Source organism: Hibiscus syriacus, unplaced genomic scaffold (genome assembly GCF_006381635.1).
Source record: "Hibiscus syriacus cultivar Baekdansim isolate YM2019G1 unplaced genomic scaffold, ASM638163v2 tig00110236_pilon, whole genome shotgun sequence".
In the NCBI taxonomy this organism is placed as follows: Eukaryota; Viridiplantae; Streptophyta; class Magnoliopsida; order Malvales; family Malvaceae; genus Hibiscus; species Hibiscus syriacus.
This window is the reverse complement of record NW_024062640.1, coordinates 987,662-1,002,356: the sequence shown is the minus strand read 5'-3', so window position 1 is coordinate 1,002,356 and position 14,695 is coordinate 987,662. Positions and strand designations below refer to the sequence as shown.

At 32.1% G+C, this 14,695-nt stretch overlaps 1 protein-coding gene across 1 annotated transcript; it reads left to right on the top strand.

Moving 5' to 3' along the window:
• The first annotated feature begins 11,406 nt into the window (after positions 1–11,406).
• LOC120114582 (jasmonate O-methyltransferase-like) lies at positions 11,407–12,682 on the top strand. Its single transcript, XM_039135433.1, has 3 exons — positions 11,407–11,633; positions 11,965–12,237; positions 12,311–12,682. Exons 2-3 carry the CDS (start codon positions 12,049–12,051, stop codon positions 12,677–12,679), a joined length of 558 nt encoding a protein of 185 aa, XP_038991364.1. The 5' UTR covers positions 11,407–11,633; positions 11,965–12,048; the 3' UTR covers positions 12,680–12,682.
• Positions 12,683–14,695: the final 2,013 nt, after the last annotated feature.

Genomic DNA, 14,695 nt, shown 5'->3' with positions numbered 1-14,695 from the left:
GCATACGGAAACACATTTCATACGCTGAGTACACAGGCTAAGTGTCACACTAATAACCCTACTATACTACATATATTCAACATGTGAGCATGCTACAAGTATGGTTATGAATCATTTTTATACACTCACACAAAAACTGAATTAAGCACCATGGTGTAGCTCAGGGTCACTTAGCATTACAGAATTCACACCCCCTATTTTCTTACTTATGAACCTTAGGCGAGACCTAGGTCACAAAGAAACAACGTCTTCCTATAATTTGAGTTGAGTCTAGGTCACATAGCATCAAAAACTCAATCAACTATTCTACTCCTCTAGAGTACTTAGGATTTTACCAGGTCACATAGCATCGGTGCAACATCCGACTAGCATTTGAAGTGCACAAGCACTTAATTGGATATACCCATATAACCCTTTTACTATCATGCTAACGTTATTTAAATAACATGAGTGTCCTTATCATTTCTTGAGCATTAAACAAATACATAAGTCTTATGGAATCATACCTCATTAATACCTTATGTTATCATGCAAGTATTAATGTTTTCACTTGTATTCTTATGGAAGATTGTCCCCTCTTAAAAAAATCCCAACTTCGTTCCACTAACTCAAACTAGCTTTATTATCCCATAATTCACGATAGTACCGATATTCCTCCTTGGGTACCAGTATTCTGCTTCCAATGGTATCGATACTCCCTTGAGTATCAGTACCAAATTTGCCTTTAATGTTTGAAAAATAGTCTCGGTATCGATAATTTTCTGGGAGTATCGATACTCACCCTCCTCAGTATCAAACTCCTATGAGTATCGATACCAAAATTACTTCCGATGTTTTGAAAAATACCTTAGTATGAATACCCCTATTAGGAGTATCGATACTCCACCCTGGGTATCGACTCTATTGTAATCCGATTTGGGTCCTCTAGTATCAATACTAGCTCCCAAGTATCGATACCATACGAGCAGTATCAATACTCCTTGTTGGGGTATCGATACTTTCATCACAAACCTTTGAATTTTGTTCTCTACTAGTAGGCAATATCAATAATGTTATTACAGTACCGATACACTCAACCCAAAAAACATGTTTTCTCTCCTAAAAGCTCTCCTAAATCACTCTTAAAGTCATCTCAAGGCCCCTAAATGGTGTTTAAAGCTTATGCATAGTTAAAGGATCATAAAAGGTCATTATTTTACGCATGAATAACATTAAATCATCGTTTTCATGATTTAAACCCCCAAGTGCAAATAAATGGCTAATATACATAAAACAAGCAACAAACTACACATTTTGATCTACAAGTGGTAGTGAAGGGTTAGGAGAGTGTTACCTTTCATCTAGAAGCTAATAAATTCACTCAAAGCTCACCCAAGAACCACTTTATATTTATCCCTCATCTTTGAGCTTCCATCACCTCTTTCACTAATCACAAGTAATGAAACGAGTTATCAACTCATCTAAAAGCTTAAGAAGATTAGAAATATGATTTCTAACACCCAAAAGTGGATTTCGGGAACTAAGAACCCTAAAACATAAAACCCATCTTAAACCCCCATATATGGTTTTTCATGGCCAAAGCTTACAAAAAACACTTGGATGTAATATTTGAAAGATGATGATTCTATTTCTTACCGTAGATTTTGGTATTAGAGAGAAAAGGTTTACAAAGTTATCATCTTTGTTAAACCTTCAAGAGAAGAGAGGTAGAATGGAGTTTAAATGAGGTAAGGTAGAAGACAAAGATAAAGAGAAAAAGAATGAGAGTCTCCTTCACATTGACATCATCACATTTAATTAAAATTCAACCTTTGAAACAATTTATGGGTTAATCGTACCCCTAGTCCTCCTTCTTTTATATTCAATCCGTATGACCTACAAGGATTTATTTCAAGTTTTATACAATAGACACGTAGTGTCACCCTACCACGTGTCACCTCTATAAACCCCATACCTAAAATAGTATGACGCTAATGTTAAAATGATCCTCAAAGAAGTACACGATGGAGTATGTGGTACCCATAGAAATAGACTTAAAATGGCTAGACATATCACGAGGTTCAAGCATTATTGATCAAAAATGGAAAATGATTACATCAATTATCCCAAGAAGTTTCATATAGGGCACACCTATGGAGACAAAATTCATGCTCCTCCTCGTGCATTACATATGATGATAACCCCATTGCCTTTCTCCATATGGAGCATGGATATCATTGGGAAGATTGTACCTAAGGCTTCTAATGGTCATCGTTTCATCCTTGTTGCAATAGGCTATTTCACCAAATGGGTTAAAGAGACAACATATGCAAATGTTACCCAGTTGATAGTTTGCAAGTTCTTAAAGAAATATATCATTTGCCAGTATGGTTTTCCAAAAGGAATCATCTTTAATAATTCTTTAAATCTTAACAATAAGATGATAAAGTAAATTTGTGAACAATTTAACATAAAGAATCACAGTTCCACTATTTACCATCTAAAGATGAATGGTGCAATAAATGCATCTAACAAGAACATTAAGAATATTTCAGAAAAACTTTATGAAACTGATGGTGACTGGCATGAGAAATTATCATTTTCCTTGTTTGCTTATCGAACTTCAACTAGGGCCATACCATATTCTTTATTCTATGAAATAGAAGCCATATTACCTATCGAGGTAGAAATTCCATCACTTGGAGATTTATCAGAGGTCAAGCAAAATGGGGCAGAATGAGTACAAACTAGATATGGCCAATTGAATTTGATAAAACAAAAAGGTTGAAAGTTATATATGTTAGGACAGTCGGTGCACCCCCACGGCGCAGTGGAAATAAAACATGACAGTCTCACCAGCGATACAAGTACGCAAAATTGAAATCGGGAGGAAAGGATGCGAATACTTACAATTGGTTCCTTGAAAAATAGCAAAGAAAATAGCGACTAGTGGTGATCACGAACGGTTCGAATCGTAAGCTTCCACGAAAACACGTCTTACCTCTACTTAGTTCACCCGATTGAGAGCAAAATTTTCTTTTCCCCAAAATCAGTTTTTGAGAAAAATAACTGAAGTATAAACAGCTGCTACACCTTACCTCACTTAAATATATCAGTTACCCTAACATCTTAGGGATTTTAATTTGTTTCAAATTAATAAAAAAATATTATTAAATTAATTGAAATTAAATATACATTAAAGATTTATAATATGAAATACAGTCTTTCATGTTTATTTAAAATCTTATTTCATTATTCCGAATTAAATATCAATTAAAAGAGTTATAATCAAAATTACATTATTTGAATGTTTACTTACTATATTCGGAATAATTAAAATCATATGTATATCAAATATAAATATATTAACTCTAGATATATTTTAGTAACATACAACAAATTGTACATCTTTGCTCATTTCAATCCTAGGGTGTGACCTTGTAGGTTCTTGTAACGTTAGTAGTAATTATTAGAACAATTCTAATATTACATACAATGAGTAACATCTAGCAATATATCATTTCACCTAAGTTACAAGAAATTATGATTCGACATATCATCTTCTTGATTAACTCTTTTATGTATTACATCATTTTGTTCTTTATATCTATAATAGGCACAAGTCTTGGAATAGTCACACTTGTATAGCCCATCTATTGTTTCTTGATATCTATAGTAGACTATAATTAGCGAATAATTTGTGATATCTCATATCAACTTATTCAAGTATGGCCATGCATTTCTAGTCTCACTCAATCGAGTGGCCTGTGATATGTTTCCTATTATGTAGGAATGACAAATTCTATCTTAATCATACACACCCCACTACATATATCGATATATATTCAATAACAGTCTTTATAGTGCAACCAGTTACGGAGCATGTTTAACTGTATCAAAACATACAACAATATATGTTGGGATGACATTGATCTCAAGTATGAGGATCATACATATAGTCATCACCATGAGCAATGTTATTACTGTTACATAATAATCTAAGACATATGCTCATGATGGGTCAATCTAATACATTGTTCTCTAACAATATAATCATGTATCAATTATGACATCTCTATGGCAATGACAACTCGTTGTCATCAATCAATAACATGTTAGTCTTAAACGTATTATTATTTTCCATGTCCATAATAATACTTGACTATGGATCTTTTAATAATGTTATTATATGGACTTTATTATCTTTCAATTTACGTTAAACACAGACATATAACTGAAAATAATAGTGACAATACCTTTATTCAATAAAATCGGTAAATAAATGTATTATTACAATTATCATATGATTGGTCTTTGGGCATACTCTAACAATATGCCATGGTCAAATGTATAAAAAATGCATGATTCATACACATGATAGGAAAGATCGCTCACGAGAGTTTCATGAAAGAGATATAGTACTTAAGAAGATCATGCCCATTCATAAATATTTTCGGGGGAAATTTATGCCAAACTGGGATGGACATTATATTGTGAAAGAAACCTTTTTTGGAGGAGCTTTGATTCTTACTAAGTTGTATGGACCAGAACTACCTAATCTAGTGAATTATGATATTTTCAATAAGTATTTTACCTGAAGTAAAAAGAAAAAAAAGGAACCCAAATGGACAGTTTGAGAAGAAAATTGTAAAAATACTTAAGGAGAAAACCCAAAACAAGCAATTTAGGTATAAAAGAATAGGTAAAACAATGAAATGAAATAAGAAAATGAGAAAAAATAAAGGGGTTTTAAAATGAAATTCTAAAAAAGGGGACATCTTGAAACCAAATGAGGTCTCAAGTTGAAAACCTATAAAAGACAGCTTGAGTTTTGTTTGAAGTTCAAGATTCGCGCATGGTGGAGATCCTAAATTGATATTAAAAGGGGTAATTAGAGTTCTGATTTTTTTTAATCCAATAAGGCTTATAGCTTGAATGACAATGTTAGATGATAATTAGAGTTGGGACTTGTGCGATTAAAAAAAAGGTCCTAGTTAGAATAACTGAAAGCAAATTAAATGTAGATAAAATTCAATATGGTTTTAGCATCTAATATTTGGATATTTGGTAGTCTGGAGGGAACTTCACACCCTTATCCTTTGTCACAGTTCCTAAGGTTCTCTCAATAAAAGCTAGACTTGAGTTACTCTACGGCATGCTAGATCAAAGGCATCCTTACTCTTGATATTTGAGGCACCTACTTTGTTTTCTTTTTTTTTTTGGCTAAAAGTTTGCCTTGTACTTTCCCAACAAGCTCTCTATATTTATATAAATAAAAGTTTTCCTTTTCTTGTAAGCCTTCTTTTATATTCATCTTACATTGAAATTAAATACATGTAATTTAATTTACTTTGAAATAAGAGATCAATGAACATTAATGTATAAAAAGTGTTGCAAAATGCAGGTGTTCTGAAGTTGATGATGGCTCCAACATGAACTTTATGTGATAATTGGCTCAAGTAAACCAAAATCTTGAGACAATTAAGGAATTTTGACGATATAGGGTATTCAAAATTTTATCAGCAATAAAGAAAAAGAAAAAGAAATATGTTGGATGTTCGCGAAAAGTGGTGATCATTTATATTCAGAGGGGAAAAAGATCATATCCAACAGAAGATCAAAATGGTTAAGGTTGCGATTCAGAGAAAACCAATGATTATGTTGGTCGCTAGGTAATATCAACTCAAAAGGCGGTTAACGAGGAAAGGTTATTCTCCAGAGTTTAAAGGAGTCGAAAGATTGCATTGTCACACACATTTTAGGCATACAAGGAGCATGGGATTCATGAAATACATGATACCAACATAAATTAGTATTTACTAGTCTTTCGGGAAAAACTAGAGATCAATAATAATAGTACTTCAAAACAAAAGTAGCCAATTCAAAACCTCCAGGATAGAGTAGTTCAAAAGGTCATCATGTTCGAGATAGATTTTGATATCTGAAGATTGTGAGAAATTGATTTTCAAAGATTTCTTGAATACTAATATGTCATTCTTGAAGTTACAATGAAGCAAGTCATTTTTTCATATTTGACATTCCTAAAGTTGTAGTGAAGCAAATCAACTCAGATTCAACCTACCTTAAAGATGTAGTGGATTGAATCAAATTTTCTCAATTTAACCTTCCTGAAGTTGTAGTGAAGTAGATCATTTTTCTATATTAACCTTCCTGAAGTTGTAATGAAGCAAATCAATCCCTATTCAACCTACCATGAAGATGCAATGTTGTGAATCAAATTTTCTCAATCTGACCATCTTGAAGTTACAGTGAAGCAAATTGACCCATATTCAACACACCCTAAAGATGCAATGAAGTGAGTCAAATTTTCCTAATATGACCTTCTCGAAGAGCAGTGAAGCATATCTTTCTTTCAGATTTGTTCTTCATGAAGAGCAAATCAAACTAGTAGTACAAATTAAACTAGATTCAATATCCCCTGGATAATAGTGCAACTTTTTCGTTTCTGGATAGCAGAGAGGTATACTGAACCCGACTTACAAAGAAGTTACTATCAAGAAAATTAATTTTTCAATACTTTGAAGCTCGAAATTATCCTAATCGGATAAAATTGGTCATTCTTGGTCTTTGCTATAGTCTCATTGCACGCCAATAAGCAAAGAATGACAATTATAATTACCATTTTTTGTCCGGATCCATTTTAGTCCCAAATTAAATTAAAATATCCAATAATAAAATTAGTGTCCATATTTATAGCCCAAAATATAACCCAAAAGCCAAAACAAATTAGCCCATGTCCAAGTTGGTCCAAACAGCCAAAAATGTTAAAAAGCAAGAAAACCCTAGGGTTTGTGTAACCTTAGTCGCTGCCAACATTAGTCATTGTGTTGGGATTGATGAAGCTCAAATTGACAACCGAAAATAATTTTTGAAAAGGGGGAAATTGGTTTTTGAGAATTTTTAGGGATTAAAGAGATTTAAGGGGTAGAGAAATTGTTCACATCGATTTATAGTGGTTCAACTTTCTCAAACAAAATATACATCCACTACCTAAGCTCCTAACTTTGGGTTTTCCAACAAATCCACTAATTTGTTCTTTCTTTTTCAATGACAAAGAGATAACCTTTACAAAACTCCCCCTAACTTTTCAAAGGCTCGGCTAAGGATAAAAGAAGTAAACAATAAAACCTCTACAATGTAGGGTGTTTACAAATTAAAGCTCACAAAAACACAAATATGTACAAGAGAAAAGAAATAAAGAGTGAAAAGTTCTTCTCTTGTGTTTGATTGCTTGATAGGTATTCTAACACTTCTTCAAGTGTCTTGAACTTATATTTATATGTTGGAATCGAGTTGCGGCCATTTCTAGTCGTTAGGGATGATTTCTAATCATTTCGGGATATTTTCTCTGTAAAAATAATCTACCTAGTACAGAGGGTATCACTACTCCTAAAGGGGTAACGATACTACCTTTGTAATATTTAAATAAAACTAGTTGTTATTAGTCGTTGGGCCTGTCGATATCGATATTAAGCCTATGGTATCGATACTACTATATAAAGTAATATCGATACCCTTTGGTATCGGTACCATTTTTGTATTCTGGAATTTGAGCAATACTGGTAATATTGATACTTCCTTAAGAGTATCGATACTTCTCTTACCTTAGGTATCGGTACCACATGAACAGTATCGATATTGTTCATATAGTATCGATACTGTAAAAACAGTATCGGTACTTCGTACGTGAAAATCAATTTTGTGCTCAAATTCAATTTTAATAATTTTGAATTATTTTTAAAAAATTTGAATAAATTCAATTCAAATCCAAAAATATTTTGTCTTATTTTATTATATCAAAATATTATAAAACATTGTTCAACACGTTGGATATGACTTAGATCTAACGGTGCAGATTGCTCTAGAACATCCTAGACAATTCAACCGTCTAGAAATGCACACAAAATGCTTCAAGCCATCCTAGCCATTCGTGTGTAGCACGTATGATACACACCGAGAATCCCATCTCTCCATTCCTTATATGATCATCGGTTATGCTTTCCCCTTTGGTGTTTGTTGATGGTAAGGTCAAGGCCGAAAGGAAAAAGGGAGAACGGAGAAAAAAAAAGAAGCCTGTTTTCCTTTGACTCTCTTCATTCTTACCTACGAAAGGGGGAGAGACAAATGAGAAGAGGATATTTTGGTTTTGGAGAAAACAAGAGATGAGCTTTTCAATTTTAAAAATTAGAGAGAGTATAGAAGGACGAAAAGAAGAACGAGGAAGAGAAGCCATTTCTTGCAAAAGGTAGACCATTTATCCCTTTCAAAAAGGATCTAGAGTTTTTTTAAAGGTTTAGGGACTTACCTTTCCTTCTCCAATGGTATTTGAAGCATGCAGAGGGTCGCTCAGTCTTCCATTGCATAGTCTCGGCCACTGTAGACATGACAGAAGTGAGGACAGCAACCAATGATTGGCCTTAGCGGCAACAGCAAGCATTTTTCCTTGAACCCTAGAGTTCCCCCTTTTTCCTTTTTTGTTTTGTTTCAATAATTTTTAGTCAAAAATTGATTTTATTCAGTATACAAAGCAGCGTCGTTTGGTCATGGTGAACCTTTTGGATTATTTGTTGTAAGGGAGCTCCCCTTTTAACATTAATTCAATATTGACCTCATTTCCCTTTTATTCTTTTTTCTATTTATATTTATGCCTACTAATTTTGTGCTCTTCTATTTTAGTCCTTTATTTACAACTTTATTATTTATTTGCATTTGTTTAATTTATCCCCTTTCATTTTTTGGTATTTATGATTATGCATCTGCCTTTGATTTTATTTAATTTTCAGAACTTTATTTTCATTTATTTACATTTCATTCTCTTAATTTAATTTCAGTAATTGTATTTCTTCCCATTTACTTTTCAGTACTTTATTTTTTTAGCGTTTTGATTTTCAGCAGTTTATCTTTCTGCCTTTTCTTTATTTGTCTTTACATTTTGGTTCTTTTCTTGTTTTCCTTATTTATTTATTTATTTATTTTATTTTATTAAATTTCATATACCTTTTTTGTTTACTTCATTTTAGTCATCATTTCGTGCCATTATATCATATATTTATAACTTACTTTATATGTATATATAATAATTTGTTATATATATATACATGGTTACTGCAATAATGTGTAATATTATACTATTTATATAGTTCGTGTTAGATATAGAATGTGTCATCCTTACCTTATATGTGTATTAATTATATTTATTATGCATATTTCTGTCCATATATATATTGTGTCATATAGGTTATCTTTTTTTCTTTCTTTTGACTAAGTGTTATATATGTTATCTTTTTTTTCTGTCCATATATATATTGTGTCATATAGGTTATCTTTTTTTTCTTTCTTTTGACCAAGTGTATATGTTATCTTTTTTTCTGTACATATATATATTGTGTCATGTATGTTATCTTTTTTTCTTTCTTTTGACCAAGTGTTATATATGTTATCTTTTTTTCTGTCCATATATATATTGTGTCATGTATGTTATCTTTTTTTTCTTTCTTTTGAGCAAGTGTGTTACTATATACGTTCCTGTTCATATATATTGTGCTATATATGTATATTATATTTTTATTCTGTAAAGTGTGAAGAAAGGTGTATCAAGCGTTTGTGAAAATACATATTTTTGTGCTACTGACATATTATTATATATGTGTATATATACTAAGTTCTTATATATCATGTACTATATAAATATATTTTATAATTTTAATTAGTTATATGTCTATTATAAATAATTTTTACATCTTATTCGTTTCGTCTCCTGTACATACATACATGTACATACATAGTAATTGCTTCCTTTTAAAATTATTATGCGCATTAACTTATTTGTATTAAATACATTTATTTAGCATATATGTTTTTTTTAAATATTTATATATATTATATATTTGACTTTTATTTTAAAAGTAAATATTAATAGTTATCTATTAAATACCTTAATGTATATAATTATTATAGATAAATACGTCATTTTTTATCACATGACATCATTTTCGTATAATGTGTATGATATCCTCATAAGCACAACTTAACTTCAATTGATCAAATAATTGGACCATGGGTAATACTCCTTTGTTTTACAATTATATTAAGGTATAAGGAAGTCCTTTCCAATAATTTTAAAACGAAAGGGAATCCCGTCAAGTGAAAACTCAAAAGCCGAATCTCACCTAAAACTTGGGAACAAAAGAAAAAAATATTCGTCTATTTAAATTTATTAATAAAAGACCGTTAGAATGCATAAAAGATCCGATCACGATGTCTTTAAATAATCGAACATCATTCTTCTTTCTAAAAGGGTTAGTACTTTATAATTAATTTGTTTTTCTTATTTTTATTCATGTCTACATTTGAAATATGGACTAATAACAAAGTTTTGAATGGAATGGTGATATTTTTCCGTTCCGATTGGTAAGAGAATTAGTTTCTTTAACGCATGAGATGTTGTTTCTTTTTTATAGGAAATAGTTAAATATCAATCTTTTCCCTTCCTAAATTCGAAGACTATTTTTGTGTTTAAGAAAATGATCATTAATTAAATTAAACTCGAATTTGTAAGTTTCATTGCAAAGATAACTAACTAATCTAATAGTTACCGATTTAAGGTGTTGTAGAGTGTTAATCCTTCCCTGCATGTAATATAATCTTGAACTCAATTTTTGATACGCAGATATAAAAATGTTGTTTTAATAATATTAAAAGTAAATTTTATTATAATAATAAACCTTTTTTTGGGTGCTCAATCACACTCTAAATGGCAACTTATCGAATTATATATTTTTCTTAAAAATGAAACCAAAATTAATCTAGCCGAAGTTTTAAATTCCGATTTTAAAATCGTTTCCATACCCATTTAAAAGTTTTTTCTCACTGGGATTTGGCATTACTAAAAGCATCTAACTGTCCTTCGACATTTATTTATGACCAAACAATTACCCGTATATTTATTAAATATAAAACTTATTAATTTTATACAAAAATTAATATTATAAATATCGTCTAGGTACGTCCTGCCTTGACTACACAGAGAGCAAAGAAAAATACAAGGCAAAGTAATTAAGCTGCGAATAATGCAGGTGCCTCATATGAACAAGGGTAATGGCGACACTAGCTATGCTAAGAACGCCACGGTTCAGGTTTTGCTTTCTATTTTAATCTTTGAAACATCATATGCATGTTCGCGGTTTGCCGTTTAGTTTATTTTCTTCTGATGGATTGGAATTTGTAGAGAGAAATTATATCTGTGGGGAAACCAATCATGCAAGAAGCAGTGCAGGAAATGCTACGCAGCTGTAATGTGACGCATGGGAATCGCAGACTTAGGCTGCTCCTCGGGACCCAAGACTTTATCTGTAATCACCGCCATCACCGACACGGTGAAAGCCGAAAACATTCGTCTCGGTCGGCGCCTGGTGTCAAAGTTTAGGGTGTTCTTGAATGACCTTTATACCAATTATTTCAATGACATTTTTATGACGTTGCCGGATTTCTAAAACAGACTGAAAGAAGAGAAAGGGCTTGGACTCGGATCCTGCTTCAAATCGGGTGTTCCGGGCTCTTTCTACGGCAGATTGTTCCTTGCCAACAGCCTGCATTTCGTGCATTTTTCTTCCAGTCTTCACTGGCTCTCACAGGTAACCGCTTAGCACTGTGATCGATATCATTAAACAATTTCTTTGAATGTTCATTTTTCAACATGATTTCTGTAAAATACTTGGATGGATTTTGAGTATTGTGTCAAAAGTAGTGGACGATATATATTTGGTTATAGATTCAGCACCATCCTTTACCAAATTATCAAAACTCATTGCACTGATCCTCTCATGCAGACCTCAAGTTCTACACTTCCTCTCATACGGTCATGTTTCGGCTTTTTCGGGTTTTCATTTATATTACCACTCTCTTTCTTGTTTTCCTATCTTTCTTTTGAATTTTTAATGACCAGGATATGGTAGAATGTTACAGGCTCCAGCCGGCCTGGAGAGCGATGATCTCAAATATGTGAACAAGGGAAAGCTGTATATTTCAAAGAGCAGCCCCCAGTGTGTGATGGATGCCTACTCGTTGCAATTCAAAAAAGACTTTTCACTCTTCATAAAATCACGTTCCCAAGAAATAGTTCCCGGCGGCCGCATGTACCTTTCCTTCTTGGGCCAGAGATCCGCGGATAACACGACTGAAGAAAGCTGCTACTCCTTGGAGCTGTTAACCGAAGCAATCATGAGTCTGGCTAGAGAGGTACATACATGTTGCCTTTTTTTTTAGATGTTTTAATTTACCTACATTGCGTGCTGTTGAATCTTTTTCCCAGGGTCGAATTGAGGAAGAAAAAGTCGATTCTTTCAATGCCGCATACTATGGTCCATGCGCCGAGGAGATGAAGGAGGAGATACAAACAGAAGGGCCTTTCACAATTGATCGACTTGAAGATTTTGAAATTGACTGGGACAGTAATGTTGTCGCCGACATCCATACGCCTCAAGGGAAGCTGTTGATCGGACAAGGAGTGGCCAAAAACATCAGATCGGTTGTCGAATCCGTGCTGGAATCTCACTTTGGAATCCAGCCAGATGTAATGGATGATCTGTTCATTTGGTTTGCAGATATCGTTGGGACTCACTTGTCCAAGTCCAGAACCAAGTACATCTATACGGTGATGGTCCTTACTAGGAAGGGGTAATTTATCAAACTCAAATTTTCAAAATAATAATAATAATAATAATAATAATCTATCAAAGGGAAGCACGTCTTAAGAATAGTTTCAGTGGCACTATCTAAAGTTCAAAAGTGTGTGAAGTAAGAGTTGAATCTAAACTTGGTTTGGTTGTTGGAACATCTGTTCTCTTGTTCTATCTTGTTAAACAATGTCACGAGTGTTATGTTCTGCACTCGTTTCTTAAAGCATTCGAATAACTGGAGGAATATAATTAGTCGACTTTTCAAACTAAATTAGAATTTGTTCAATGGACGTGTTGTTTTCGATGGATCGTGATTCGATTATTGTTTTTTTTAATAATAAGAATGGATTATAAGGTAATATTTGTTCAAAATCTTTTCTAGCCAATGATAATGTACATAATCTGTAGACGCAGTTGCTTGAATATGAGATCTCTACTGACGTAGTTACTCAAACCCCGAGATAACTAGAGAAAACAACACTCTATTCAACCACTGAAGTCGCTTAATGATTTTTCTATGGAAATAGAAGTTGCTAGTTTATTAAAAAAGAGAGAAAATATCTAAAATTACAATGAAAGTATACAACCGTAAATATAAACTAAACACTAAAAATATAGTTGGGACATATTCCTATAATAGTTGACCAAAAAAACTAACGATTTGAGATAATATAATGACCACACAAATAAAAGGTTAGAAACTCATCTAAAAAATTCGAATAAAAGATAAATATGAATAGACATGATTGCATCAACAAAAAAACCCGAACAATGATCAAATTTTTGAAAGACCAATGACAATCATACATCAGAATCGAGTGTCGTGAGAAAATTATTTCCAAACGCAAAAAACGTATCCAAACCTAATTCGAGTGTACAAAGTAGAGAAATAAAAAAGATAACAAATAAACGACATCTTGATCAATCGAGACGTCGTCAAAATCAACCCTAAGTTTTTTTTAAAAGAGAGCAGTTTAACAATAAAAAACATACCAAAAAACCAAAAACAAATGTTATAAAAATAAATGAAAACATGTCATAAAAAGAAAGTTATAAAAAATTAAAAAAAACTACAATATAAAAAAATAAAGAAAAATATGAAATACAATGTGCTCAGTGATAAGCACCAAAAGATTAGGGATGGACATGGGTCTGTTTTTTGGTCCACTCGACCCGAGAAAATAGAATCCTCCACTCGAAACTCAACCTGACCTGACCAAAACAAGATTCCACCCAACCCGAACCCGACCCGATATATAACTTAAAAACCCGACCCGAAATAATAAACAATATTATTTTTATTCAATAAAAACAGTGACTTAATTGAAATATATATAGAGATAAGGGTATTATTGTAATTAGTCCTAAATATATAAGATAAAATTATATATTTTTCGGGTCGAGTATGATATTTTCACCCTAAATCCAAACTCCACAAGACCCGAACATCACATTAAAAAAAATCGACCCGACCCGAACTCGAATATTTTTTTAAAAATCCCGTCGAGTTCGGGTCTCATGCCCATCCCTACCAAAGATGGTGTCACTACCTGCTAAACCAAAAAATAAAGGAACAAAAAATCAAGCGCTATAGAATTTTTAGGATAAATTATGTATTTAGTATTTAAATTATTAATTTCAGTTCGTTTTGGCATTTAAACTTTTAATTTTTTTCAAAATCATACCTAAAGTTTAGTTTTTGTTTTATTTTAGTACCTCTCTGTTAAAAACTTTTTTTTGTTTCATTTTAGTAATCTCATTCAAAAGTTAACGTTAGATTTTGAAAAATTAAAAGTTTAGGTACTAAAATGAACCAAAAGTGATAGTTTAGGTATTAAACGAGTTAAGTTCTTAACGGCGGGTACTAAAATGAAATGAAAACTAAATATATGTTTGATTTTGAAAAAAAAATTAAAAGTTTAACTATTAAAATAAACCAAAACTGATAGTTTAAGTATTAAATACATATTTCATCATTTTTTTTAAGACTTTGGGACATGCTTGTAAATTGATCTCCA